The sequence below is a fragment of the Tachysurus fulvidraco genome, chromosome 4 (genome assembly GCF_022655615.1).
Source record: "Tachysurus fulvidraco isolate hzauxx_2018 chromosome 4, HZAU_PFXX_2.0, whole genome shotgun sequence".
NCBI classification, from domain to species: Eukaryota; Metazoa; Chordata; class Actinopteri; order Siluriformes; family Bagridae; genus Tachysurus; species Tachysurus fulvidraco.
In genome coordinates this window covers 426962-454461 of record NC_062521.1, presented here as the reverse complement: position 1 = coordinate 454461, position 27500 = coordinate 426962, and the positions used below count along the sequence as shown (strand labels likewise).

The 27500-nt window shown below is 42.3% G+C and overlaps 3 protein-coding genes and 1 long non-coding RNA gene across 12 annotated transcripts in view; 2 read left to right on the top strand and 2 right to left on the bottom strand.

Annotated features, from left to right (window-relative positions):
• The window catches only part of mfsd2aa (major facilitator superfamily domain containing 2aa), a 9246-nt gene extending 7855 nt beyond the window's left edge, over positions 1-1391 (top strand). For 5 of the 8 annotated variants that reach the window (XM_047813001.1, XM_047813000.1, XM_047812997.1 and 2 more), the window contains 3 exons: positions 1-134; positions 648-827; positions 963-1391. The exon at positions 1-134 is cut by the window's left edge and continues 10 nt beyond it. In XM_047813001.1, coding sequence (XP_047668957.1) covers positions 1-134; positions 648-827; positions 963-1014 — 366 coding nt within the window. In that variant the 3' untranslated portion in view covers positions 1015-1391. Of the gene's footprint in view, positions 135-618; positions 828-962 lie in introns of those variants that run through there. The other 3 variants (XM_047813003.1, XM_047812998.1, XM_047812999.1) reach the window with 2 other exon arrangements.
• A 1090-nt stretch (positions 1392-2481) lies between these two features.
• LOC125141123 (CD276 antigen-like) lies at positions 2482-5739 on the bottom strand. The gene is made up of 4 exons (XM_047813009.1): positions 5477-5739; positions 3988-4335; positions 3572-3862; positions 2482-3358 (listed from the first exon to the last, which is right to left on the bottom strand). The coding sequence occupies exons 1-4, from the start codon at positions 5559-5561 to the stop codon at positions 3117-3119; spliced, it is 966 nt and encodes a 321-aa protein (XP_047668965.1). The 5' UTR covers positions 5562-5739; the 3' UTR covers positions 2482-3116.
• Positions 5740-6853: 1114 nt separating this feature from the next.
• LOC113656009 lies at positions 6854-8645 on the top strand. Its single transcript, XR_003443847.2, has 2 exons — positions 6854-7428; positions 7856-8645. It is a non-coding gene; the product is annotated as an uncharacterized LOC113656009 (long non-coding RNA).
• Positions 8646-11738: 3093 nt separating this feature from the next.
• si:dkey-157l19.2 (uncharacterized protein KIAA1522) overlaps positions 11739-27500 on the bottom strand; it is a 20547-nt gene continuing 4785 nt past the window's right edge. The window contains exons 2-8 of one of the 2 annotated variants that reach the window (XM_027166836.2): positions 24988-25233; positions 16746-16874; positions 16624-16667; positions 16384-16525; positions 16175-16282; positions 12847-16084; positions 11739-12660 (exon numbers count right to left, since the gene is read on the bottom strand). In XM_027166836.2, the coding sequence (XP_027022637.2) occupies positions 12867-16084; positions 16175-16282; positions 16384-16525; positions 16624-16667; positions 16746-16874; positions 24988-25225 (3879 nt within the window). In that variant the 5' untranslated portion in view covers positions 25226-25233 and the 3' untranslated portion in view covers positions 11739-12660; positions 12847-12866. The remainder of the gene's footprint in view (positions 12661-12846; positions 16085-16174; positions 16283-16383; positions 16526-16623; positions 16668-16745; positions 16875-24987; positions 25234-27500) is intronic. The other variant, XM_047812992.1, reaches the window with a different exon arrangement.

Below are 27500 nucleotides of genomic sequence, written 5' to 3'. Positions count from 1 at the left end.
CCTGATGCAGTGGATGATTATAAAGTACAGAATCCCAGCTCTCAGGGTCATGAAGCCATCTTCTTCTCCTTCTACGTCTTCTTCACTAAGTTTGCCTCTGGAGTCTCACTGGGCATCTCCACTCTCAGCTTACAGTCAGTCCACCTGTCTCACTTTTTACTGTGTCTCACTGCCTTACCTGTCTCACTGCCTACCTGTCTCACTTTTTACTGTATCTCACTGCCTACCTGTCTCACTTTTTACTGTATACCACTGCCTTACCTGTCTCACTGCCTTACCTGTCTCACTTTTTACTGTATCCCACTGCCTTACCTGTCTCACTTTTTACTGTATCTCACTGCCTTACCTGTCTCACTGCCTTACCTGTCTCACTTTTTACTGTATCTCACTGCCTTACATGTCTCACTGCCTATCTGTCTTACTGTTTCTTTCAGTATCTGACTTTTGCACCGCACTCTCTCAGTATTTGTCTCTCTGTCTCAGTCTGTTTCTCTCCATCACTGTGTTCATGCTCTCTCTCTCACTGACTCATTATTGTTCTGTCTCACTTTATTAATCTATATCCATTTTATTGTTTTCTGTCTGAATCTGCATCACTCTGTCCTCATTCATTGTTAGTGTGCGTGTGTGTGTGCGTGCGCGTGTAGTTTTGCGGGTTACATGTCGAGGGGGTGTGTTCAGCCCGACTCAGTGAAATTAACATTGAAGCTGTTGGTGTCTGCTGTGCCCGTGTCCTTCATCATCCTCGGCCTGCTCATCTTCAGATCCTACCCCATCAATGAGGAGAGAAGGAGACACAACCGTCAGCGCTTACACGCCCTGCTGCAGTAAGGCACACGTTTTATCTTGTGATTGCTTCAGATTTCAGAGTTGCACTTTTCCTCGATCACCTTGTGGGGTTCAAATCCCTCTAATGGGCTCGTTTTATTTTTTTTGTTTGTTTTTATTCTTCTTGCTCACAGTGACAGCAGTGACGATTCTGAAACCTCTAGATTGCCAGGATCTTCTATCTGAATCTCTGCAGTGTGTGTGAGCGCACGTGTGTGTGTGAGCGCACGTGTGTGTGTGAGCGCACGTGTGTGTGTGAGAGCGTGTGAGCGTGCGCGCATCTTAAGTGCCTTACTGAGACTTTTACCACATTTTTTCATGTCATTTTGTATAATAATACAAATAATAATAACTACTGGAGGACTGGAACAGTTGCATCCAACACCTGCCTGGGTCTCTTCCACTCAGCAGAGTGCGTATAAAGAGAGACCAGAAAAACCCTCCGCTCCAGTCTGTTGGACCAGTGCACTCTGGGTGAGTTCCTGATGTGTGCAGTGATGCCCACTCCATCCCTCACCCCAGCATCCAGTCTTCTGAATAAATAGCTACATTTAAACGTAAAATTTTTGGTTCCTATATCATACTCTGCTCCCTTGTGGCTGACTCGGTTACTTAAATTAGTCGGTTACTTAATTTCAGATAAATAACAGCAATTTGGTCAACATTATAATGAATCCACTGACACTGACAGGAAGCTATTACCATAAATAATGTGTGGGTTGGAACTCCGTCCAGGGTGTATCCTGCCTTGATGCGCGATGATGCCTGAGATATGCACAGGCTCCCCGTGACCCGGGGTAGTTCGGCTAAGCGGTAGAAAATGAGTGAGAGAGTGAGAATTTGTGGACTGTAACTTAGTGGGAAGTGAATGACTCACAATTTGGTACTGCTGTATGTCCTTATATGGTGCATTTATCTACTAAGGAGATTAACATCAACTGACAACACACACAGCAGGATTGTTGGTAAGCATAACTGATTTATTAGAATGTAAAAAATCAAAGTGAATATTGAGTCACACACACACACACACACACGCGTGCACACACACACGCGCACACACACACGCGCACACACACACACACACACACACACGCGCACATCTTCAGGAACAGATATGAACAATTGGAAATGCACTGTTTCCAGTTGCTCCTCCACCTTTATACTCCTGTTCTTTCCATGTTTCCATGTCTTTATCTGTGAAAGTGAAATTGGAAAGTAGCTGCTGTGTCTGTGTGTGTGTCTGTCTGTGTGTGTGTGTGTGTGTGTGTGTCTGTGATGGAAACTCTTAATATTACAATATGCTGTTTTGATCCTAACATTGGTCTTTAATTAAAAAAAAACCCTCTATAAAGCAGTGAAAGGAATCAGATGCAGTTTAAACAGTTTTAAATATTAATAAATTAAATAAATTTAAATAAATTTTAAATTTAATAAATTTAAATAAATTAAATATGTTAATTTGCATTACTACCCAACCTCCAAGCCAAGGACCTATAAGAAGAGGTCATACCGTCTATGTAGTTCAGAGTAAGATCTGGAGAGAACTCATTGGTTTATTTTTTTCTGGACTTTTTTTAATAGAAAATGGTGCTCTGTGTGTGTGTGTGTGTGTGTGTGTGTGTGTGTGTACATCAATGAGCATAAATAGAATCACTCTACATTGATTTTTATAAATATGTTCAATGTACAAATGCCACATGATTAAAAATTATAAATTAACGCATCAGTAACCCTTGTCCAGCAAGAGGGCTTCAACAACTAACACAACCTTTTAACACAACAGAAACCTTCACATTTATTTTACTTCAAACACAAATGTTATGGGGACGTCGCCATGGTGACGACTGGAGCTGCCACAGTTGAGGACCGAATTTAACACTAACTGATGAACAGCACAGAAATTACACCAGTGCTCACAGCTGACTGTCAACTGCTTGAAATAACCATGAAACAGACCAAGCTGACCATTTAAAGTATAATAAATGCTTCTTTACAAAAATACTGTGATGAGGTTTATTGACCTTCAGTTGTAGCTGAAGTCTAGAGTTTGATCTGAGACACCAGACCCTTAACATTGTCCATTAGAAACATTAATTTTCTAAATATTCAGTGCCATAAAAAGTTTCAGCAGCGAGGAAGACAGGAGCTGGAGATCAGGATGGAGATGGTTTTGAAGATGTGACTCCACACATCTGCCTTAATCACTGACTGCTGTGCTGAAGGCCAGTTGATGGAGAGCTTAAGAAAAAAAAGTCTTGTAAGTAAACTACATTTCTTCTTCTAGTCTAGCCGCCTTGCCCGAGATCTTCCTTTATCAGGGATTCTGAGGAAGCTTTTTCAGCTGCTGTCTGATTGATCGAAGGTTCTGATGACTCGATGGTAATCTCTGAAGGATTTTGGGATTTTTCCTTTTTCATCATTCGGTGTCGAAGGATAATTAGTGAAATGATCACAGCGAGTGTAACTACAACAACAGAAAGCCCAATGAGTCCTGCTCGATGGTTCCTCTGGTCAGCGCCAACATTTTCTGTGAAACAAATTAAATAAGTAAATAAAAACAGGTTCAGAGAATTTATTTCAATCCATTTTATAATCCATACTATGAAAATCATTAGACTTTCCTGTTTAATCTGTTATTCACAAATTTATTCATTAATTTCTTTTTTAAAATGATGACAGCACATTTGCAGTGTTGTGACTTAAAGAACCTCTCGGGGACGTGTGGTCTTGATGAACTCACCTGAGAAGAGGTCGATGTTCCTCCTGATGATCTGGTCCAGATCTGGGTTCTTCATGATGAAGGTGATGGAGGAGTTGACGGTTGCACTTAGGTTTAGTTTACTGTTCACGCTGTACAGACCTGTGTGATGGTCCTTACTCAGCTGCGTGTGTGTGTGGTTGGTGACGTCCCTGGCGTTTCCCATCAGCCACTGCAGGGAGGGAGAGGGGAACCCACCCTCTGAGGTCACCAGCACCTCCATGTGGCCGTCGCTCAGCACAGAGATTTGCAGACGAGGCTCGGGGTAGAACGCTAAAGGAGGGGTAGAGAAGAGTGCTGAGTGGTCAGTTACCATGACAACCAGTAACGCTTCACTAGGTGGTGAGCACTAGGTAGCTAACATTTTAGAGCACTTTATTGTACAGTGTCATCGTTACCTGCTACTTTGAGGTTGAAGCTCTTTCTCTGGCTGCCCAGCCGAGTGCTGACAGAGCAGGTGTACTCCCCAGTGTCCTCCAGAGTGGTGCGGTCCAGCCTGAGGGACGCGTTTCCTTTCTTCATCTCCTGGTGGAACAGGCTGGTGCGGTTGGCGTATCTCTGGCTCTGGTATTGTGGCTGGTCTCGGCCATGAAAGAAACTGTGGACCACCTCTAGGTCGCGCTGCCACGTGATCACGCTGCTGTCTGCGTCCCACGAGCCGCTCACTGGGAACACGCAGGACAGATGGACCGCCTCGCCGTACACACCCATCTGTACACGCGTGGGAACCGAGATCTCGAACTCAGCTACGGATACAAACATGACAAGAAATCTCAGCTAAATCAACAGAAAAAGTAAATATTCAGATAATCTGAGAGAGAGAGAGAGAGTTTATGTGGAGGTGTTTTTATAGTTCTGCTCTCCTACAGTTTCCTTTCCATAACCTTTAAGCTGTTGATGTGTGTGGTGTATGAGCCTTATTGGGCCTTTTTACACCCAGTCACTTCACGTGTTGTCTCTGATCCGATAGCTATCTGATTTGTACCATTTACATCAGACCACATAAACGCGTCTCGGCGAATCGGATATCGATCTGATCTTTTTACTCCCGCCCAAAATGCTAATATATTTGACCTCATTTCCGTGTAATTGAAACGGAACACACGTTGGTGCACGTGGTTTCTACGAAAAACAGCATTTACTGTTTGCTGCGTTTTCGCTGGGGGCAGCAGCGTGTTTTAAGCCCCGGCGAGACGTCTGGGTGAAAGATCACCTGCGAGTGACAGGTGTAAACCTGTCCAGTTTCATCTGAAACGCGTCCCAGACCACCTCCTGAAGGGGTTTGTACATCGGGTTTATATCCGTCTCCAAAACGTTTCAGACGGCATTTAGACCTGGTCTTTTTACCATCGGGTAGATATCAGATCACAGGAAGTGACCAGGTTTAAAAACCCCATTGTCTTTAGCTCACGTGTTTGTCACTTTGTACTGATTATTCATTTAAAAACCCTGTAGCAGCATTTATCACTCAGTTCTGTTAAAACAATTGTGTTGTGTTAAAAAGAATGATGACCGGACGGTAAACACCAACAAATACCCGGAGTATCTGGGGAAACCCAGAGCTACCCCCAAAAAACACAGCAAAGTCCTTGTGTGGTGAAAAAGTCACGTGTAACATGACTCACTGTGTACTGCTCACTGTACAGAGAGAAAAACAAAAACTGTGTTGTATAAAAAGAACGAGTCCTTTGTGCCCTAACAGATCTGTGTGTGAGCTCAGTGTCACCTGGTGATAATAAACACATCATGTCTGTGTTATTAACACATTAGCTCACTAAAACTGTACACAACCGCTGGACTAACACTCATTAGGTTTCATCCATCAGATGGAGATTTTTAATTTTATTCTGAGCTGTAAATATAAAGCTGTAGTAAAAATTGACTTACTGTAAGAGGAAACTCCATGTAACAGCAGGAAAAGATTCAGAAGAGCCAGAGTCAGTGTCGAATCCCTCCGAGCGTGAACTCTCATATCCCTCTTCAGCCGTCGGTGTGTGTCGGTGTGTGTAAATGAACAGCAGATCAGGGTGTATGACAGAAAACAGCCGAACAGTGTGTATAAGACAGGAAACAGCCGATAAGTGTGTATAAGACGGGAAATCTCGGATCAGTGTTTATAAGACTACATACAGTGACGTCATTAGTCCTACCCACACATTCTAGATACGTTACGTCATTAGTCTCGCTGAGTTTGAACAGGTTTTTACCTACTGAGATTCTTCTGGAAAACTCACAATACGCAATAAGGGTGTGTGTGAGAAGTAGGAAGGAGTCTTCATTTATCCTCACTGGGAGAAAAAATCCATTCAATTCAGTTTATATCTATAGCGCTTTTAACAATTTCTCAAGTGACTCTAAGTGAATATATATATATATATATATATATAAGTTTAAAAGTAAAAAAAAAAGATTAACATATATATATATATATATATATATATATATATATATATATATATATATATATATATATATATATATATATATAGTATTCAAGTAGTATATAAATAAATATAGTATATTTTATTATATATATAACCCTATTTCTAATGAACAAGCCGGAGGCGAAAAATCTCCCTGAGAAGATATGAGAGAGAAACCAGATTCATTTGGGTGACTCTACAGTAAATAATGTGTGTGATCCACGTGATCCGCCGACGTGACTCCGAACAGGAAACAGCCGAAATATGCTTTGTGGCATAGCAGTCAGATGCAGAGCTCTCAAGTATCACGCATTAACGTGACAGTCACGCGTTTTTCGGTCTTTTGTCACACATTGTGTTTGTCACGCAGAAAAACGGACTATTTATCATATATTTAATAAGCCGCAGCGCCCAAAATGTATCAGTCCGCACCGCTGTCTCTATGGAAACGGGCAGGAATCAAGCGCGTCTCCCCTGGCTGGGCTTGTGCTGAACTGTTTTATATGGGAGCAACATTACAAATGATAAAGTCCAACAAGGCAACAAACACTTACAATAAACACCACCAGTTATAATCTCTCTCTCTCTCTCTCTCTCTCACACACACACACACACACACACACAGATTAATAAATGGAAATTGAACAAATACTTTGAAAAAATCTATCTATCTATCTATCTATCTATCTATCTATCTATCTATCTATCTATCTATCTATCTATCTTTATTTATTTATTTATTTATTTATTTATTTATTTATTTATTTATTTATTTATTTATTTTGGGGGGGGGGGGGTCCGCTGGGGGGTTGGAGATGTCACTCTTGCCTGTCTTCAAAACTTGAGAGCCCTGCAGATGTGAGCTGAATGTCTGAAATCTGTCCGATTGATCGAAGGTTCTGATGACCCGATGGTATTCTCTGAAGGATTTCGGGATTTTTCCTTTTTTATCATTCGGTGTCGAAGGATAATTAGTGAACTGATGTAATATTATATTATCTTCTGCTTCTCTGGAGTCATGACACCACGGATTTATTATGAGGTCTGTGCTATATTTGTCAGATATGTTCTATTTTTAATAACCCAAAACAATTAACACTTTCATGACGTCATACAGATTCTATAATAATCTCTATTAGAGAGTGTTTGTTCTGTTCAAAATAGCTTCGGGGATTTCCTTGGCAACAGTTGTTATGTTTAGATGGGCGTGTTCCAAAACAGCAAGCGGAAGTAGTGACACCGGTCACGTGTGTTTCCGTATTAACAGACACGGGACAATCTCCATCTACATGACTTAAAGGAGAATATTCAATCAAATATTGAGAAAAGACAAAGAAAATGGAACTCTTTATTTTGTATTATGTTTTAGTTGAACACTTCCGCCTGTACTTTATGTGGACATTGTGGTTTTATTATGTGAGTTTCTGTTTATTTTGAAGTCTGAGAGAAAGTTTAGCGTCGCTGTTTTGTGTTTGGTGATTAATTCGGAGTAAATAATACGGATTAAACTTTGTTCGCACCGTGTAAACACGTGTAAAGGGTTCTAGCTCTTAGCTCCTGGCTGACGAAGGGCACAAAGTACCGTTTTAATTTTATATAATGCGATAATAAACTTCCAGAGACTTTTGAAGTGTTAACTCTATCGATACAAGCTGAAGCTATTTGTTTAACAGGTCGTTAACATATTAGAGTTAGAATTTCAGTCATCGCCACTTCAATTGTTATTGTTGCTATACAAAGTGACGTGTTAAAATAATTAGTTTTATTAAGTCGTATTTCAATCTGAAATGTGATACTTTACGTTCACACTCAATGTGTAAAACACTTTTTTTTATTTATTTAGGTTTTTATTTTATTTATCACTTTTTTCATTTAATGAGAGAAGAGAGCATCTGTTCAGCTGGGAATACTACAGTGTTTGTATTCATTAATACACAGTTTTAGGTTGTTCCAAACAGAACAAACAGCAGATCTTCTGGATGTGGACTGCCTCAGATCCTTCTCTGTGGGCACAAACATCACCTCCAGGATCCTTGTTCTTCTCTAGACTGAAGATGCTTCTTAATGACATGTGCTGTATGTTTGGGCCGTATTACAGCATTTCTCAGCACTGACGACACCATAAATCCAGACCAGATCTCCAACTCCATCTGCAGACCTACAAGGAAACTTCTCTGTTGCAACTTTAAATAAAATATATTGCAACAAAGACTGTCAGGTCAGGATCTTCTACCTGGGTCTGCTGCTAAGAAGAAACATCAACATGGAGGGTTCGAGGGGAAAAATCAGCAAACATCATCATCATCACACAAACAACAAACAACAAAAGCTTCTAGAAATCATTTATGTTAATTATCTATTTTAATTGGCTTCATACAAAATCAAATGAAAGTCTTTTGCCAACTGTTTAATCAGCTGCCATCACGACCCTGCAGCTGCCGCAGAATGTCATCTTCATGATCATTTTTATCTCACTGCTAGTTTATTGTTTTCATTCCTTCATATTGTTGTAACCCTGTATTCATGCAGGATCACTTTAGTTTTACAAAACACTTTTGTTTTACAGATTTACATGGCTGTGATTAATGCATAATTATAATGAATATCCACCCCATTAGATGGGTGACATTTCATTTGGTCATCGGCTTTATTCTGAAGAGTTGTGTACATGAGTCTGTAATATCTCTGTATGTATGACGTGAGATGTAGGAGAAAGATCAGCCTCATTACTGATCAAGACTTAGAAGTGAAAGTGACTCAGTGAGTTTAATAAGAGTTATTCTCTCCCAAAAGAAAGTCACAAAATCCCGCCCACACCGTGATTACAATATGACACCGTGAGTCATATTGCACAGTGAATCATAAAAACACGTGATAGAAACGATATCACACACACAAATACGAACCCCCCCCCCCAACATACTTGTGAGCTGTGAGAAGTTTTCCGTGTTTTTAAAAGTAAAAGAACAGCAGATCAGTGTGTATGACAGAAAACAGCAGTGTGAAAGACACGTCTCCTAAGAAAGACACGTCCCCTGACGAAGGACTGGCTCAGGGTTAGCGTGCTGGATTCTCAATGAGGAGGTTGTTGGTTTGAATCCGGCCGCAGTTCTTTATTTATGTAATCCATGTTCAGTGGCTGTGTGAAAGACAGATTTAGTGTCAAACATATTTCTGAAACATGTTTCTCAACGTTAATTGAGGGTCAGGTTTTCAAGGTTAGAATAAAAAAAAAGTAATATATAAAGAAAAAATAAAAAAGTAATATATATATATATATAAAGAGTAATATATAATAAATAAAATAAAAGCAGTGTATATAAGTATATTAATATATTTAATAAATATTTAAAGTATGGTAAAGTAATTATATATATTAAATAAAAAATATATATGAAATGTATGAACTAGTAGCAGTAGTACTAAAGAATATAATGTAACTAAGTACAACTAAATAAACTAAACTAAACTAAATTAACAAAATAAAAATAGATAAAGAAAGTAATATGTATATATTAAATAAACAAATATATATAAAATATATAAATAAATGTATGATTATATAAATATATATTTACAAACATATATAAACAAATGCAATATGCAATATATAAGTATATAAATATATGCAATATATAAGTACATAAATATATGCAATATATGCAATATATATATGTATATAAATATATATGTATATAAATATATATATGCAATATATATATATGCAGTATATAAATATATGTAATATATAAGTATGTAAACATATGCAATATATAAGTATATAAATATATGTAATATATGCAATATATAAGTATATGTAATATATAAATATATGCAATATATAAGTATATAAGTATATAAATATATGCAATATATAAGTATATAAATATATGCAATATATAAGTATATGTAATATATGCAATATATAAGTAATATATGCAATATATAAGTATATAAATATATGCAATATATAAGTATATGTAATATATAAATATATGTAATATATAAGTATATGTAATATATAAATATATGCAATATATAAGTATATGCAATATATAAATATATGCAATATATAAGTATATGTAATATATGCAATATATAAGTATATGTAATATATAAATATATGCAATATATAAATATATGCAATATATAAATATATGCAATATATAAGTATATGCAATATATAAATATATAAATATATGCAATATATAAGTATATGTAATATATGCAATATATAAGTATATGTAATATATAAATATATGCAATATATAAGTATATGTAATATATAATAATATAAAATATATATATAAAAGCAGCATAACCCCACCCTGCACCTCCCCAGGAGCCCCGGTTGGGACAGACTGGCTCTCACTCTCTTTCTCTTTGCCAGGTTTACAGCCCCACCGGGTTCCAGCCCATCAGCTCGCCTGCAGGCGGCCTCGATCCTGTGCAGTGCGACACTACAGAGGGACTCACCCTTAGACATCTGAGCTATCAGAGCTTTCTACAAACTCTTCTTTTTTTTAAACATTTATCTTTTTCTGTACCGTCACCACCGTCACCATAAAAACAATCTCTGCCTAAACCCAGGCTCGAACCCTGATCTTCAGAACACCTGCTCAGGTGATTTACCCACTGAGCCACCGACCCTGTTTCACCTGCTGACACCAACACAAACTTTACCCCGAGCTCCAGACTCACACCTGATCTGCTTTAGTGTACTTTTACCTTTTGCTTTGCACCACTTGGCATCATGAGCAACCTGATATCTTTGGGCTTATTTATGATTATTTGGAAGCTCCTTACTAAATAACTCTACATCATCACACCTTCAGGGAAGACACCAGCAGGACAGATGTAGCTCCACTTTCCTCCATCAAAAACAAGACGCGGTTCTGATTTATTTCAGCAGCAGATTATGAGTTGCACAGCGCCATCATGTGGACATGGCATGAAACAGCACACAGTGTTTCTGCTCTAACACCTGATTCCCTTTAGCAGCTCATTAACACACCTTCTGATGGACACATGCGTGTGAAAGCGTGTGTGTAGCAGGGATTGGTAGTGTTTCTGCTGCACTGTTACCGGCTTTCACATCACACCTTAACCAGATCCCAGGGATTAATGTTTCAGCGATTTGTGCAGCAATCAGAATGTTTAAAGAGAAATATTGTGTTCTGATTTGGTCTGTTGTACATCAGTCAAATCTCTTTTCTTGTGTTTACAAACAGGGCACGAGCGCACACAGATACAGCCACGTGGATCTCTCATGTTCTTTATCATCATAAATATAGCAGCAAATCTAAATTACAGACCTGACAACCGACAGCGATCCAGAGGCTGAGCTGCTACCAGGTATGAAGCTGCGACTGGTTTGTATTCAAGGGATTTAATCTAGACGCTTTATTATAGTGTTTGTGTGATGGACCACATTGTGTGTGTGTGTGTGTGTGTGTGTGAGAGAGAGAGAGAGAGAGAGAGACTCCACATAAACATATTAAAAACGTGTGTTTTATCAGTTATTTGGTATTATCACCAATTGATTTGATCTGTGTATGTGGAGTGTGAGCTGTACACGTCCCTGTGAAGAAGGGGTCGCTATGGAGACGATAAAGCGTGAGTACATGAATATGAAGCTGCTCTACAGTCAGAGCTGCTGTTAGAGAGAATCAATCAACACCTTCTGACTCTGTGGTGATGAACATGTTGACAGACAGAGAGACACATTCATGCTTCAGATTGTGTTTAATGGTTTAACAGCTTGAAAAAAAAGAGACCTGGTTGTAGTCCAGTGTGCATGTCAGTGGTGATTATAAGGTGCTTTAAAACAAAACAAAAGAACATCACGCTCTTTAAGCAGAAGCGACCGCAGGCTACATAAAAATGCCTGATTTTAATTCTACCCTTTTAAACAAGCTATACTGCTTTGTGTACATAAACCACAGCTAGTTACTGAAATTAAATCACGACAACAACAAAAGAATGGCAAAAGAAAAGCAGTTAAAGAGACTGGACCTGAAATAAGTCGAGCGTTGAGCGAAGGACGGATTTTTTTTCTTTCTAAACAATAAGTTAGACAGAAAGGTTTCAGAAATTAAAGAAATTCTAAAAGACTTAAATCAGTGATTCCCCACACGCAGGATAGTAGTGCACAAAAATGGTATATATTAAAATTAAGGACGGTCCAGTCAATAGACCTGTTTAAATTTGTTCTGGGCAAAAAGTTCAAACTGTACATCATTATATTGCAAATTATTTACAATTATTTAGTCACACAGACCGACACCTTCTGTGGAAAACGACACAAAACGTTTCTACTGTTTTACAATTACACAAATCTCTTATGAGCTACTTTCCCACTGAAAGTGTTCTTCATTCCTTTCTTCCTGTCTGTTTTTCATTTTTGACTTTTATTTCTCTACATCCACCACCTTTTCCTTCCTTTTCCTCATTCTACACATTCTTTCTCTCCCCGTTATTCTTTCCTCCACTTCTTCAGCATTCAGTGGCATTTCTGTCCTCGAGGGATTCGTCACGTCGGTTTCCTGTTCAGCATACGTTACAGAGCGCCACCTTGTGGTCGTAATTGTGAATTATTTACAGTTGATTAATTAACGCGGTCCCGGTCTTCAAATCGTCCATCATCTGCTGGACAACAAAGACGATCATCAGAGCGAATCCAACCACATGTTCAGTAAAACATGAACTTTTTGTTCGAACTCTCGTAGCTGCTGTGTTTAATTAGAATTCCTGAATACACGCGTTAAAATGTTAAACGCTCTTGTGGACATCTAGATTTTTATTGGATTAAAAATAAAAGCCCTAAGGCCTTACCTTCTTTCCAGTGGCTGCACTCACTGACCAGCAGTTTGCACATGCTCGGTGTCCACATTATTCTCTGAGGAATTATGGGTAATACTTTCACTCTTAGCACTGGGCTTCTTAGCGACTGGAGGAGGGACTTTGGCTTTTGCGTTGTGGGGATCAGCAGCAGGTTTGGATGTTCGCGGAACAGAATTCAACTCTTGCGCCAGCATCTTTGTCAGATCTGATTTGGACTCCGGAGATGACGGAGGTCTTTCGATCACCACCTTTTTCGTGCTTTTGGAGAAGATGAAGTTTGCTGTAGATGATGGTGAGATGGGCCCCATGGACAGTGGAGGGGAATGCAGCAGACTCAGGCGCTTTGCTTGGCTGTCTGTGGATGACAAGGCAGCGGTTTTTAGACGAATGGCTTCTTGGAGGCACATGGAAGATGAAGGTTGAACACTAGCTGAAGGCACTTTTTGAGCAGGATTGAGTCTTGGAGATGTGTTGAGTGTTAATGTTTGGGGTTTGGAAAGTTTAGCATCTTGCTCTGGTTGTACCGGTGATGAACTTTGTTTCTCTCTTGTTTCACTGGAGTCGTTCTGTACTTCTTTTATGTCCTTGGCAACGGGTTGATCTTTTGGTTCGTCAGGGTTTAGCGCATTTGATGGTTCAGGTGTTGCATTTCGAATGTCCTGCACAGTGATCTGGGGTTCAGGTTCTGAATTGGGGGTTTGGTCGACTGATCCAGCAGACAAGGACTCTTTGATTGGTTCAGCGCTTGCTTGTTGAGTGTTTTGGTCTGGGATGCTGACTTGGCTATGGGGGCTAAGCTTTACATCCAGTGAAACCTGTTCAGCATTTCCAGACACTACTTTTGGTTCAGTTTTTTGTTGGGCGTCCGACGGTGGTTGAGCGTCTTCCTTTTGATCTGTAGTCGATTGTGAGGGAATATCAAGTGTAATCAAAATCAGAGATCTTCTCATTGGCTTTTGGGGTGCGTCTTGACCGATCTGATGCTTGGGTTTTGGTCCTCCAGTTTCGGCTGGGCTCACCTTGGACTTGATTGACCTGAGACGAACGTTCTGTAATAAGGAAGGTGTGACCATTGGGGTAGGACTCTCCTCTGAAGTTACAACAGTGTGGGTGGTGGGCTGAGATGAACATTTTTCCTGTTTTTCAACTGTGATAGCTTTGACTTCTTTCTTAAGATCTACTGGTAATGGCGGCGGTGGAGGGACGTTAAATGTTGTGGACGAGATTTGCTTTGAGGATAAATCTTTTGGGGATTTCTTTGGAGGAGAAGGGGTCTCTGCAGGAGGAATCAGTGGTGAAGGTGGAGGGATTGCCGGTGGAGGAGGAGTTTTAAATGTTGAAGGTGGTGGGATTGCTGGTGGAGGAGGTGGCATCATTGGAGGAGGAGGCGGCATCATTGGAGGAGGTGGGATCTTCTCAGCTGAAGAAGGTGGTGTGTTCTCTAACGTTGACGGCTGAGCGTCCTGTGGCACTGGGGGCACTTTTAATAAATAACGTAGAGAAGGTGGCATGTGTGAAGATGCAAATTCTGTTTCGTCCTGCCCATTTGTAGGAGGTGCAGGTGGTGGGAACAATGGGTGTGGAGGGGGACATATGATGTCATCACCTGGTCCTTGGAACTGAGCGGATGCATTTTCTTTTAGAGTTACGGTTTGGTCTGTTGGGGGCAGGGGGGGTATATGTTCAGGAGGCGGTGAAGGAGACGGGGAAGGACCGACATCGGTAAGCCTGGGTAAAGGCAGAGCGTTGCCATAAGGAGGCGGAACATCGACGGATATCTTTGTAGGAGTAGTCATGTATATCAGGTCTTTGACCATGGCTGCTTGAGTTTGTGCTTTAGGAGCTTCTATATTGTCCTTCATGTCATTTGTTGCTTGGCTTTTTGGTGGTATTTTCCTTTTAGCCATTGGGATTGGGACTTCGATCTTCAGACCTCTTTTTTGAGCCCACCGCTCAAAATTGACAGGTCCAGGTCCACACAGTAGCTCAAAGGTTTGTTGATTGTGTGCCCATGTCTCAGGAGGAGGTGAAGGTGGAGCCAGAACTTTAGGGGGATCTGGAACATCAAGGAGTTCCATAATAGTCCTCACAGCTGGTGAAGCAACCACACCATTAGAGGTTAGACTTTTGATAGATGGCATGAACTGCTTGAGCTTATTCTGGTGAATCCTCCCATTAGCGTGTGAATAGGGTAAGTGGCCTGTATGCGTTTGGCTTTTGTGTAGCTGTAGCTCTGCTAACACTGTCCTACTGCTCGTCGGGTTCTCTTTACCTGGAACAGCTATGTTGCCATTCTGACTTGTATAAACACTGTAGGGTGATTCCACTTTCTGAGATCCATTTTTCAGAGAATTATACTTTCTTGCATACGGACCGGAATGCAGCGAATACGAGCGACTTGGTGGAGGTGGTGGTTTCTTGCTCCTTTTAATCACAGATAAGCTGCGATTAAAAGGACTCGTCGATCCCGAGGTCTTCCAGGCTTCCTCTGCTGGGTTGTTACCGTTCACAGGATTGAAAGGGGTATTTTGCGCATCGGGATAACGTTTGTCATTAGAAGGTCCAATCTTGTCTTCTGCCTGATTCCTGCTGGCTGCACGAGGAGTGCTGCTGCTAGAAATGGTGGAAGAGTCCGAGACCAGCGTCTCTGATGATCCCGAGCGGCTCCAGCCTGAGTATTCTGAGAGGGTGGCGGTCCGACACGTGGAAGCCCGAGAAGAACACCGCGAAGACATCAGAGATGGAGCTCGTGAGGAGAACCTGGAAGATGCCCGGGACGAGGCTCTTGACGGAGCTGGACTGGCCGACGCCAGGCTGCTCTTGCTCACCATGCGAACGCTACTACGACTTCTGTTGCGGCTGAGTTCAACCACGTCCACAGATGGAGGCAGTATCGCATTTGGGATAATCTTGTTCATGTACGTGGCCTCAGGGGAGACGTACATCACTGGACTGGATGGAGAGTTGCCCGAGGTGGTCGTCCAGGGACGGGCTAGTGAATTCTGTGGATCGAACGCCTGCTGTCCCTCCTGTGGTGGGAGCTGTGATGTCTCCTCTGTCACAGCCTGCTGAAGACTGTTCATGGTCTGCAGATACATTATTGCTCCGTCTGGGACCGAGGCGAGGGATATGCTATCCGGGGTGGGGACGACGGTGGAAATGCTTAAACCTCCATTGGATAGCTGAGCGTCAGTGAACTGGGACGCCGTCCACGCGGCTCTGTCAAGCCCTTGAATTAGGAAATGAATCAAAATGTGTATTAGTGAGTCTGAAATGAGGTTTTATGTTGAAACCTTTCTGCTTTAATAAGCAAACGTACCCAGTTCTTTCTGTATGTGTCTCGGTATTCCTGTGAACATTCCCGCCTTTTTCTTTGACTTGCCCTTCCCATGTTTTTTGTCCTCTTTTAGTGGTCTGAAGCTAGAGCCTACATGCAGGGGAACAAGGAGAAGATGATCGCTATCGAACGACAGGTGAGTTTAATCAACTACAATGAAAAGAAAGAAACCGTTGTACTCGAACCCGTACCTTGCCTTGTAAGTCCGGAACGTGAAGACTGATAGGAAGTGACAGACCGTGTGGAGATCGTGTCAGCGGCGGTGCTCTCGGACTCGGACATTCCCAGTTCGCTGAAGCTCACGTCGTCGTCCGTGCGAGCCGTTACGTTCGACTGCGTGGTTAAAAGGATGTAGTCAACATAGTTTTGTTTTTGTGTGTGCATTTCTCCTGAGCCAGTGTATTTAACGTACACATCAATAAGGTACTTACAATGACACTCTGGTCATCCTGATAGTCCACACCATTTCTGTTTTCTGGAGGATAAAACAATGTGGTTACAAATACAACCTTAAATAAAGGCTGTAGTGTGATGTAGGACATCCAGAACGTACCATCGTGCTGTAGGAGTTTCAGACCCTCCTGAGCCTCCATTTGCAGATCCTCTACATACTTTGTTCGAGGTCCCTCGATAAACACGTTCTCTTGGACGTGCTTTAGAGGACACGATGTCTCAACTTTTACTTTAGGGGCGAGAGAGAAAGAGAGGGAGAAAAAAGCAGAGTGAGAATGGAGTGAATATTAAATCCTTTCCTTAACCTTACAGCATTCGGCAGACTTACATTTATCTCATTTATACAACTGACTGATTATACAATTGAGTGTTAAGGGCCTTGCTCAGGGGCCCAGGAGTGGCAGCTTGGTGTACATACTCGCTCACTCACTCACTCACTCACTCACAACCTCCATCTTGTAGAGTTCCGAAAGTGAAGAGAAATTCTTGGCATCTGTTTGTAAAATAAAGAGTGAGCTGCACCACCACTAGAGGGCGTAACTGACCCACAGCTCATCCTAAAATGCCGTTACACAACTTTTTCTTCTCAGCACTACTCTAATAGATCAAGAGGATTGTAAAGCAACTTATTGTCTCGTCCACACTTTAAAACTCATCCCCTTTCTCAACAGCGTAGCATAAAACCTGTTAAAAATGTAAGACTCCAGACTGTTTGTGTTGTTTATTTTGTACACAGTTCTTAATGAACAGAAAGTGTACTGGGGTTTAGTTCATGTTCATTAGGAAGCTCTGTGAATATAACACAGTGCACAAGGGAGCACTTATTTATTCACACACATGCTTTTTATTTATTCTAAAATGAACGACAGCAGAAACTCAACACTTTACACCGAGCATCATTATTAGTTTTATTTAAAACATTAACATAAATGATGATAACACTTACACTAACTTAGTCACCATGACGAAACCTGTTTATTTGAAGTTGTTTATATATCAGATGCTAATCATAACTAAGTCATCGTCATCATCATCATCATCATCATCATCACGTCCTGTGTGCTTACTGTTCACAGTCTGAGAACATTAAACCTCTCAACTCTACACTCACTCTCTCTCTCATTCTCTTCTTTCCCTTCCTTTTTCTCGGTCTTTCTCTCCGTGTCTCTTACACGTGAACACACAGCACACACTCGCTCTGTCCTGACTCGCCCTCTCTCCCTTCAGGCTGCAGGTTGTTTTCTGATGCAGAGATACAGAGGAACGCAGACTAGATGAAAAGCTGTGAACAAAACTGTATGGAAACGAAACTCTAAGCTACAGAGACGTCAGTCAGCGTAGATTCTAAGCGGTCCTAGATGTTTCTGTTCAACGTGTGTGTGTGTGTGTGTGTGTGTGTGTGTGTGTGTGTTTATAAAATGTACTAACCCAAAAAATGCAGTTGGAATTTATTTACCACTATCAGATAAGCCACTGGATTAGCTGTTCTGTGTCTGATGTCATGGTGAATGATGTCGTCATCATCCGAGGTCAGTCATTCAGTCAGTCATTCAGTCAGACATCTTTATTACAAATGACTAACACCATCATAATTACTAACATCAGTTCACAGATCCTGTGTGTGTGTGTGTGTGTGTGTGTGTGTGTGTGTGTGTGTGTGTGTGTGTGTGTGTGTGTATGAGAGAGAGACTGAGAGGTTATAAGAGACTAATGTCTGATGGGTCATGCAAGCGCGCACACGCACGCACACACAAACACACACACACACACACACACACACACACACACACACACACTCTGTCACTCAGTTTTTAAGTAGCAGCTTCAGAACAAACTTATCCAGGAAAGTTATTTGGACATGTACAGACCTGCTGTGTTCAGTCGACTGGAGCAGGAAATAGTTCAGTGTCAGTGATCAAATGAGGAAAGATAAAACACACAACACTACACACCACAATACTACACAATACACCACTACACAATACTACACAATACACCACTACACAATACTACACACCACACCACTACCCAACACTACACACCACAATACTACACAATACACCACTACACAATACTACACACCACAACATTACAGCACACCACACCACTACAATACTACACTACACCACTACACAATACTACACACCACAACACTACACCACTACACAATACTACACTACACCACTACACAATACTACACAATACTACACACCACAACACTACACCACTACACAATACTACACTACACCACTACACAATACTACACACCACAACACTACACCACTACACAATACTACACTACACCACTACACAATACTACACTACACACCACTACACAATACTACACACCACAACACAATACTACACTACACACCACTACACAATACTACACACCACAACACTACACCACTACACAATACTACACTACACCACTACACAATACTACACCACTACACAATACTAAATACAATACTACACACCACAACACTACACCACTACACAATACTACACCACTACACTACCCAATACTACACACCACAACATTACAGAACACCACTACACTACACCACACAATACTACACACCACTACACCACATCACTACACTACCCAATACTACACACCACAACACACCACCACACCACTACCCAATACTACACACCACAATACTACACAACACTACACACCACACCACTACACACCACAACACACCACCACACTACAACACTACACACTACACAACACACCACCACTCCACAACACTACACACCACAACACTCCACAACACTCCACACTACTCCACAACACTACACAATACTCCACACCACAATACTCCACACCACAGACACACACAGATGTAATTCTCTGTTCTGAGTGGTTTAGATGGTGTTACAGCTCTGGTTATAAAACACGTTTCCTTCGTTTGTTATTTTGAAATTTCGTCTGTGTGAAAAATGTATTTAAGAACTCAGAAATAAATAATTATATTTATATAAATAATTATATGTTCTCAACTCTTAATCTAACGCCATCTACAACTGAGCGGATTTGATGTCTGAGCCGAATCAGAACATTCATTCATCAGTGACAAACAGACGAGTCAAAGAATCGACTCACTAATTTGACTCTTATGAACCTGTTTCCCTGTTTACGGTGATGTTGATGTTAGCCGTGAGCTAAGGTGTTTGTTGTGGTTTTGGAGGCAAAGCATGTGCTGTGGATTGTGTGTGTGTGTGTGTGTGTGTGTGAGGGAAGCTTTGGAACCGCACACAAACACACACCCATTCACACAAACACACACTGCAAATACTGTATATATATTCTCTCTCTCTCTCTCTCTCTCTCTCTCTCTCACACACACACACACACACACACACACACACGGCTGTTCCCACTGACAGGTTTTTCTTTTGCATATTACAGCTTCCTTCGGCAGTGTTTCTGGAAAACAAATGAGTTAGAAACCGGAGTGAGACACGCAACCCTGCGCTCACGCCGTCACGCCGTCAACATGTTTGTGTTCCACCGGAGATCGGCTTTTGTTCACACTGCAGTGCTGATTTCCTAAAGGAAGGGATTTCTGTTCCACAGGATGGAGAATAATGGAGTCCAACACAGGACGCTGGACCTGTGTGTGTGTGTGTCTAATCATTAACATGCTGTGACTCTCAGGCCTGATCTCTCTCTCACACACACACACACACACACACACACACACACACACACACACACACACACAGCTCACCAGCCACTGAGTAATAAATCAATTCATCATTTGCATTTACCGCATTTAGCAGACGCCCTTATCCAGAGCGACTTACATTTTTATCTCATTTTTTTATACAACTAAGCAATTGAGGGTTAAGGGCCTTGCTCAGTGGCCCAGCAATCGAACTCACAACCTTCCGATTCTTAGCCCAACACCTTAACCACTAGGCTACCACATCCCCCTCATCAGTCAGTGATCACGTCACATCAGCATCATCACAGAACACACAAACACACACTGGAATGTGCTGGGCATGAATTCACACACTGTTAATAACTTCACACACTCAGTAGATCACAGCCATAACATCCATAACATCCCAGACGGCACGACGCTAACCTTCCACAGCCGTTTGTTACAGTCAGAGATTTAATGACGGCGGCTGATATGAATCTCAAACGTTTAATGTTGTGGAGCTTCAGCAGAACTTCCTTCCTGATGTCACTTACTTTATAGCAGCTATAAACAGCAGTTCCCTCAGCAGCTGAACTTTATTCTGTGTCTTCTAGTTAATAAGTAAGGAAAAGAACCCAAACTGACTGCAGCTCGTCGTGTTACTGAGAAACGTGAACGTGTCCAGAAGGTGGCGCTGCTGTGAGCTGAACACTGACCTCAAAACATGTTCACACAGAGGTTACACTTTATCGGGTTCATCTACAACACCGCTCACGCTGTAGGTCTAGAACTGTTAGGTTTCCCTTTCGATACTGTGCACAAAGTATTGGCACCCCTCTACCTGTCCATATCTGTAGAGTGCCACCTATGAGCAGACATGATGGACAGCTGTGAGGCAGGTGTGTCAAATAAATCCACACAAGTTTGCTTCACCTCATCACTGAACTTCTGAAAAGTTCTGTTTGATTTCCGTGGCTGTGTTTGAGCAGAACGTTTACGCCCCTATTTACTTTACACACATTGCAACATAGCTCAAGGCCCTCGCTGTTCTTTCCTGTTTTTCACATCAGAGCACAGAGTTCTAGTGTTCAGGTGTTCTAGTGTTCAGGTGTTCAGGTGTTCTCAGCCTGGTTCTAGAAGAGTGTATGAGCAGTGTCCTCTGTGCTGCTTATACAAAGCCCTGGCATAAAAGCAGAGATGTGAGCTGATTAGAACCCAGTCCATCCCTCGAGCAGATCCAGCGCTGATCCTGGTGAGATCCCAGTGTGGAACCCATATTCCATGCTTACACACATCTGAGTTCTCTTTCTGTTACATGTTCTTTCAGATCAGTTCTGGAACCAAACATCAAGCAAATGGTTCTAGAAGACGAGCTCTGGGTTCTGTGGCACCGTTACATCACGTCCTCAATCGCACCATGTCGAGGCTCTCGAGTGAACGATCTGTAGGACTTGTTGCGTTTCCAGGGTTCTGGAATAAAATGATCTGAAAGCCCAGAGTCGCAACAAACACACGAGTTAATAGAATTAATCCAACAGCAGTTTAGACTTCTAGTGTTTGTTGTGACAAAGCAGAGTTTGGAGTTCTAACCACAGCCAGATGAGAGACCTGAAGGACAGCAGCTCAGTTCTGCTAATGAATTACTCTGATCCCTAAATCACCAGGGTGTGAATAACACACACACGAGCGACACACACGAGCGACACACACGAGCGACACACAGGTTCTGTGCTGGTTAGAACTGGGTCAGAACACACAGGACCTCATTGTGTGAGACGGTTTATGAGCTGCTCCTCTTTACAACCAGAACAATCTGTTTTATTTTTCCTTTGGTTTATAGCTGGGTTTTAAACTACAGTCTGATAATCAGCTGCACACACATCAAAGCCCCGCTGCAGCTGATACGTTCACACACACACACACACACACACGCACACGCACACACGCCCCTTACAGTAATCTGAGCTCAGAGCCGCTTTATTGTTGATTCTTTATAGTGCAGATTAGAGATGTCGCAGTTTGTTCTTGCAGCCATGTAAGTAACTGTGTGTGTGTGTGTGTGTGCGTGCGTGTGTGTGTGTACTGCTGGGTGTGTCTGTGGGATTGTGTACAGATTTTGTCTCCTGCATGAAGCAATTCAAGACAGACTTTAAGGTGTGGTTCTTCTACTAAAACCTGCCAGAGTTACAGCAGAGTTTACCAACCAACCCCCCCCCCCCGCAACACAAACACACACACACACACACACATACACACACATACACACACATACACACACATACACACACGCACAGAGTCAAGGAGAAATTCTTTATATCTGTTCAAGGTTTACGTTCCTGTTCAGGAGCGTCACGTCTCAGCAAACCACAGAAACACATTCATAGACTTGAACTCACACACCAACTGACGTGTGTGTGTGTGTGTGTGTGTGTGTGTGTGTGTGTGACTGTGTGTGTGTGTGTGAGACTGTGTGTGCAGGCTTTGTGATTGTGGTCTATTACTGACCTTACTGATATTACAGAAACAGTTAGCTAAGTTAGTCAAAATGGAAAGCCCTGTCTCACACACACACACACACACACACACACACAGACACACACACACACACAACAAACTCGGTGTGCCAGTCTAGCCTGTGGCAGATTAGCTGGTTGTGTGTGTGTGTGTGTGAATTTTGCAAAGGTCAAAGGTCAGAGGGATGAGTCACACTGTTCAAACTTGACGCCCACAAAACGCAAACATGCCGTAGGGAATTGTGGGAAATCACAAACCAGAACATTCTGTTGTCTGGGCGTTAAAACAAACAGAAACCAACATTCCCGCTGGTGCCATGGAACGTGTGTGTGTGTTTGTGTGTTTGTGTGTGTGTGTGAGAGAGAGAGAGAGAGAGAGAGAAAGTCTGAACTGCACCGTGCTGATAAACACTTTAATACTTGACCTCTTCTGGGTTATTTCTCTGAGTGCTTGTTAAAGTGCGCAGCAGGAAACACAGTGGGGTCTAGAACACAACTACGTCACGTCTGCACTCACAAACTGGTTTCTAGCAGGAAACAAATGTTCTATAAAAGCCCGAGGTTGCAGGCAGTCAAGCTGTTGCACAGAAGCTATAGTCAGCTGTTAGGTGTGAGACCAGAAGTGCTGGGATTATGGAACACAACAAGGACCAGTTCTACAGGAATAATCCAGTGCTGCACAACCCAACGTTCTGAAATACACACTGTCCAAACTGAGAAGGGCCAGAGTGTGTGTGTGTGCATGTGCGCTGGGGGACACTAACACAGCCGTGCGCCGGGGGACGCTCAACACAGCCGTGCGCCGGGGGACGCTCAACACAGCCGTGCGCCGGGGGACGCTCAACACAGCCGTGCGCCGGGGGACGCTAACACAGCCGTGCGCCGGGGGACGCTCACACAGCCGTGCGCCGGGGGACGCTCAACACAGCCGTGCGCCGGGGGACGCTAACACAGCCGTGCGCCGGGGGACGCTCACACAGCCGTGCGCCGGGGGACGCTAACACAGCCGTGCGCCGGGGGACGCTCACACAGCCGTGCGCCGGGGGACGCTAACTAGCAACTTTAATACATTATAAAAATGATGTGTATGAATATGACCTGCAGCCAGAACCTGAGATGTTTCTACTGCTCTGTGTTAGAACATGTGCTACTGTGGCCTGGGGGCGGAGCCTCACTCTGGGACCAAACACACACACACACACACACACACACACACACACACACACACAGTACCAGTGATTGCTTGGGCAAGTTTCCACCCCAGGGCACTTTGAAGTGTTCCTTACACCTATTACAGAGACGTCCCACCCTGCATCAGGTGTCAGATAGCAGCCTGATATTAACACATTACACAGTGTATAAAAACCTGCAGCCATTAAACCACCTCACCTGGTAAACTCCGCCCACACACCTATTATAGGTAAACTCCACCTACACACACCCAACCTTTCTAAACTCGCCCACACACCTATTATAGGTAAACTCCGCCTACACACCCAACCCTGGTAAACTCCGCCCACACACCTATTATAGGTAAACTCCACCCACACACCTATTATAGGTAAACTCCGCCCACACACATTATAGGTAAACTCCGCCTACACACACCCAACCTTGGTAAACTCCACCCACACACCTATTATAGGTAAACTCCACCTACACACACCTAACCCTGGTAAACTCCACCCACACACCTATTATAGGTAAACTCCGCCTACACACACCCAACCCTGGTAAACTCCGCCTACACACCCCTAACACTGGTAACATTTAGTTTAGTAATTTAGCATTTTGTTAAGCGACGCCGAATCCCTTCAGAATGCTAATAGATGTTATTAAAATATAAAAAGAATTGTATCTGTCAGGTGAGCGTTAATTAGGTGTAGGTGGATGGGTGTTACCAGTGTTGGGTGAAAGCAAAGGTATGTGTGCCCTTGGGTGGAGTGAGAGGTATTTGAACACGTCTGGTTAATTCTGCATTGCTTGTGGTTGCACATTAAGGACAGGCGTTAGGTAAACCCTGTGTTCAGGTGCAATAAGCACAGGTTTAGTGGGTTTTGCTGCATTAGCACAGGTGTCAGGGTAGTTCAGCACAGGTGATGTGGATTTCTTCTGTTTGGTATGTTCCATGCTTATATACAGATGTTATACAGATGTTAATGTTTACCCGTGTTGGTTGAAGGCGGTAGGATGGGCACGAGTAATCCAGGTGTGAGCAGGCTGATGTTTATGTCTTTGTTTTGACGGAGATTTTTTCTGCGCCGTCCCTTTAACCAGCTGAACGCACGGCCAAAGGTGTTCCTCCTCCTGGACCTTTTGCCCCGCTTACTCTGTCGCTCCTGGGCAAAAACTTCCAGCATGTCCTGGGGAATCAAGTCACCCACTGATTCACGGCCACTTGACATTACGCCACCTAGTGAAGGAAAATGAGATATTAGTAACTATTAAATAAAAAGTATTAATAATGAGAGACACCACAGAGCTGCTGCTGAGTTTTGGACTCCGATTGGTCAGAAGGTGTCGAAGCTTTATATTAATGTACTGATGCTGATGTACCTTATCGTCTCCATAGCAACAGCTGATTAACAGAGATGTGTATTTTAGTGTTTGGTGTTTTCTGGCTAGTCAAGTGTTCAGCAGCCACAACACAGCTTTCATAGTTAGCATGAAAGCCTGTGATCCCCGAGACTCAACCCCCGAGACTCAGCCCCCGAGACTCAGCCCCCGAGACTCAGCCCCTGAGACTCAGCCCCCGAGACTCAACCCCCAAGACTCGACCCATAACCAGAAGCCAAACTCAGTGTCTGTGTGTTTTAAAGTACAGAGCAGTACAAGTGCCGTGGTTATGAGTGAAGAATCTACTGCACCATTAAACACAATGAGATTTAGAACATGCAGCTGCACAGAACCTCTCCCTTCATTCCTAATCACACAGTCACACACTCCACCCTTTACTCCACACACACTCACACACACTTAATAAACAAGCATTAGCGTGCCCTGACACATTCTTGAGCTTTAGGTTAATATTCTTAACAGAGTGTGAGAGAGAGAGAGAGAGAGAGAGAGAGAGAGAGAGAATATTGTTTGGGAAAAGGGTGTGGAAAGGTACCAAGCTCGAGCAAGATTAAAAAGCTCTTCTTTCACACACACACACACACACACACTTCATTATGTACCTTCAGTCAGTGATATCACCTCACTGTTAAAAACTCCATTTCGTGTGTGTGTGTAGAATAAAGTAGGTCTAAACCTGTACACACACACTGACATTAAATTACAACAAAAAGTCACCCATGTTGTATTGTGGTTTACGCCTTTAGTTTACACAATGCAGCTAAATACAAACAAAGTACAAAAGTTTGTGGAGTGAAAGTGAATGAGGAAACACACCAACACTAAGGAGTGGTGAGAACACACACACTTGCTCACACACTCGCCCTCACACACTCGCCCTCACACACTCCTGCTCATTAAAGCTTTTATCATCATAAAAATCAACAAAATTTGAAATGATTTTTTTCCACCGTCCTTTTGCACCTCATGGCTAACTGCTTCGCTACGCTCGCTAACGATGGGCGGGGTTTGAATTTTAACAGACTCGTCATTGGTGAGACTGCAGGTGTTCAGATCAGGCTAACATGCTAACTGAAAGCTAACGTTTCACCACAGACATGAGACATTTATGGATTAGTGAGCATCAGTTAGCCTCTGTATAAAGGCTTTATGGATTAGTTAGCATCAGTTAGCCTCTGTATAAAGGCTTTATGGATTAGTTAGCATCAGTTAGCAATCCACTAACCTAAATTTTACTACATGTGGTGACATTTTTTAACTAGTTACTAATGATTATTATCCAAACAATCATATTTTTGTAGATCTGTTTATAGCTAGCATTAGTTAGCATCACAAACATGAATGTACTAAATGTGTTTTTAATTAAAACTGATTTCTGAAGTCAGTTTGTAATAACAGCAATGACGGTGAGGGGACAAAAGTCACCAGAGGGGAAAACCATAGAAGCTGAAGCCTTTATTCACTCTGACAAATCAGATTACATCATGTTGATTCATTATGTCACCATGGAAACCAAGCAAAACAAGCAAACTGAACCAACATTTAAAGCGACCAGACGTTTATCTTTCGTTTCCATTCAGCACACAGAACATGGGCTCTGTCCCAAAGCCCAGAGCTCATGGGTACAGATCTGTTTAGAAACATGTGATCGAGCTGGAACCAGCAGGAGCTCTGGATCTGATCTATCATCGTGTCCTTATGAAGCCATGAGCACTGTGTAGCATGCTAACTGCTAGCAGGCATGTTGTAGTGAGCTAATAAATACTTTTTTTTACATTTAGTGATCTTTAGCATGTACAACACACACACACACACACACACACACACACACAATTCAGGTTAGCTGTGTCTAAATTACAGTGTGTCGCCTCACTGATAATTGCAGCAACCAAACACATTTTCAAATTACTGTTTTTCATGTGTAAATCACACAGCATGACCACACACACACACACACACACACACACACTGATTAGAACGTCTCCAGTGAGTCTCACGACTTTATCAAAAGGAGCTGAAAACACACACAGGCATAATGCCCAAGGTGACAGTATACACCCACACACACCCACACACACACACACACACACAGTAAGAGTGTGT

Excerpts from the sequence above, each read along its gene's own strand:
- LOC125141123 (XM_047813009.1), bottom strand. The coding sequence starts at position 5,561 with ATGAGAGTTCACGCTCGGAGGGATTCGACACTGACTCTGGCTCTTCTG. Across the intron at positions 4,336-5,476 it reads ACATGGAGTTTCCTCTTACA|CTGAGTTCGAGATCTCGGTT; the intron begins GTAAGTCAATTT and ends TTGTATCCGTAG. Across the intron at positions 3,863-3,987 it reads CTTCAACCTCAAAGTAGCAG|CGTTCTACCCCGAGCCTCGT; the intron begins GTAACGATGACA and ends CCCCTCCTTTAG.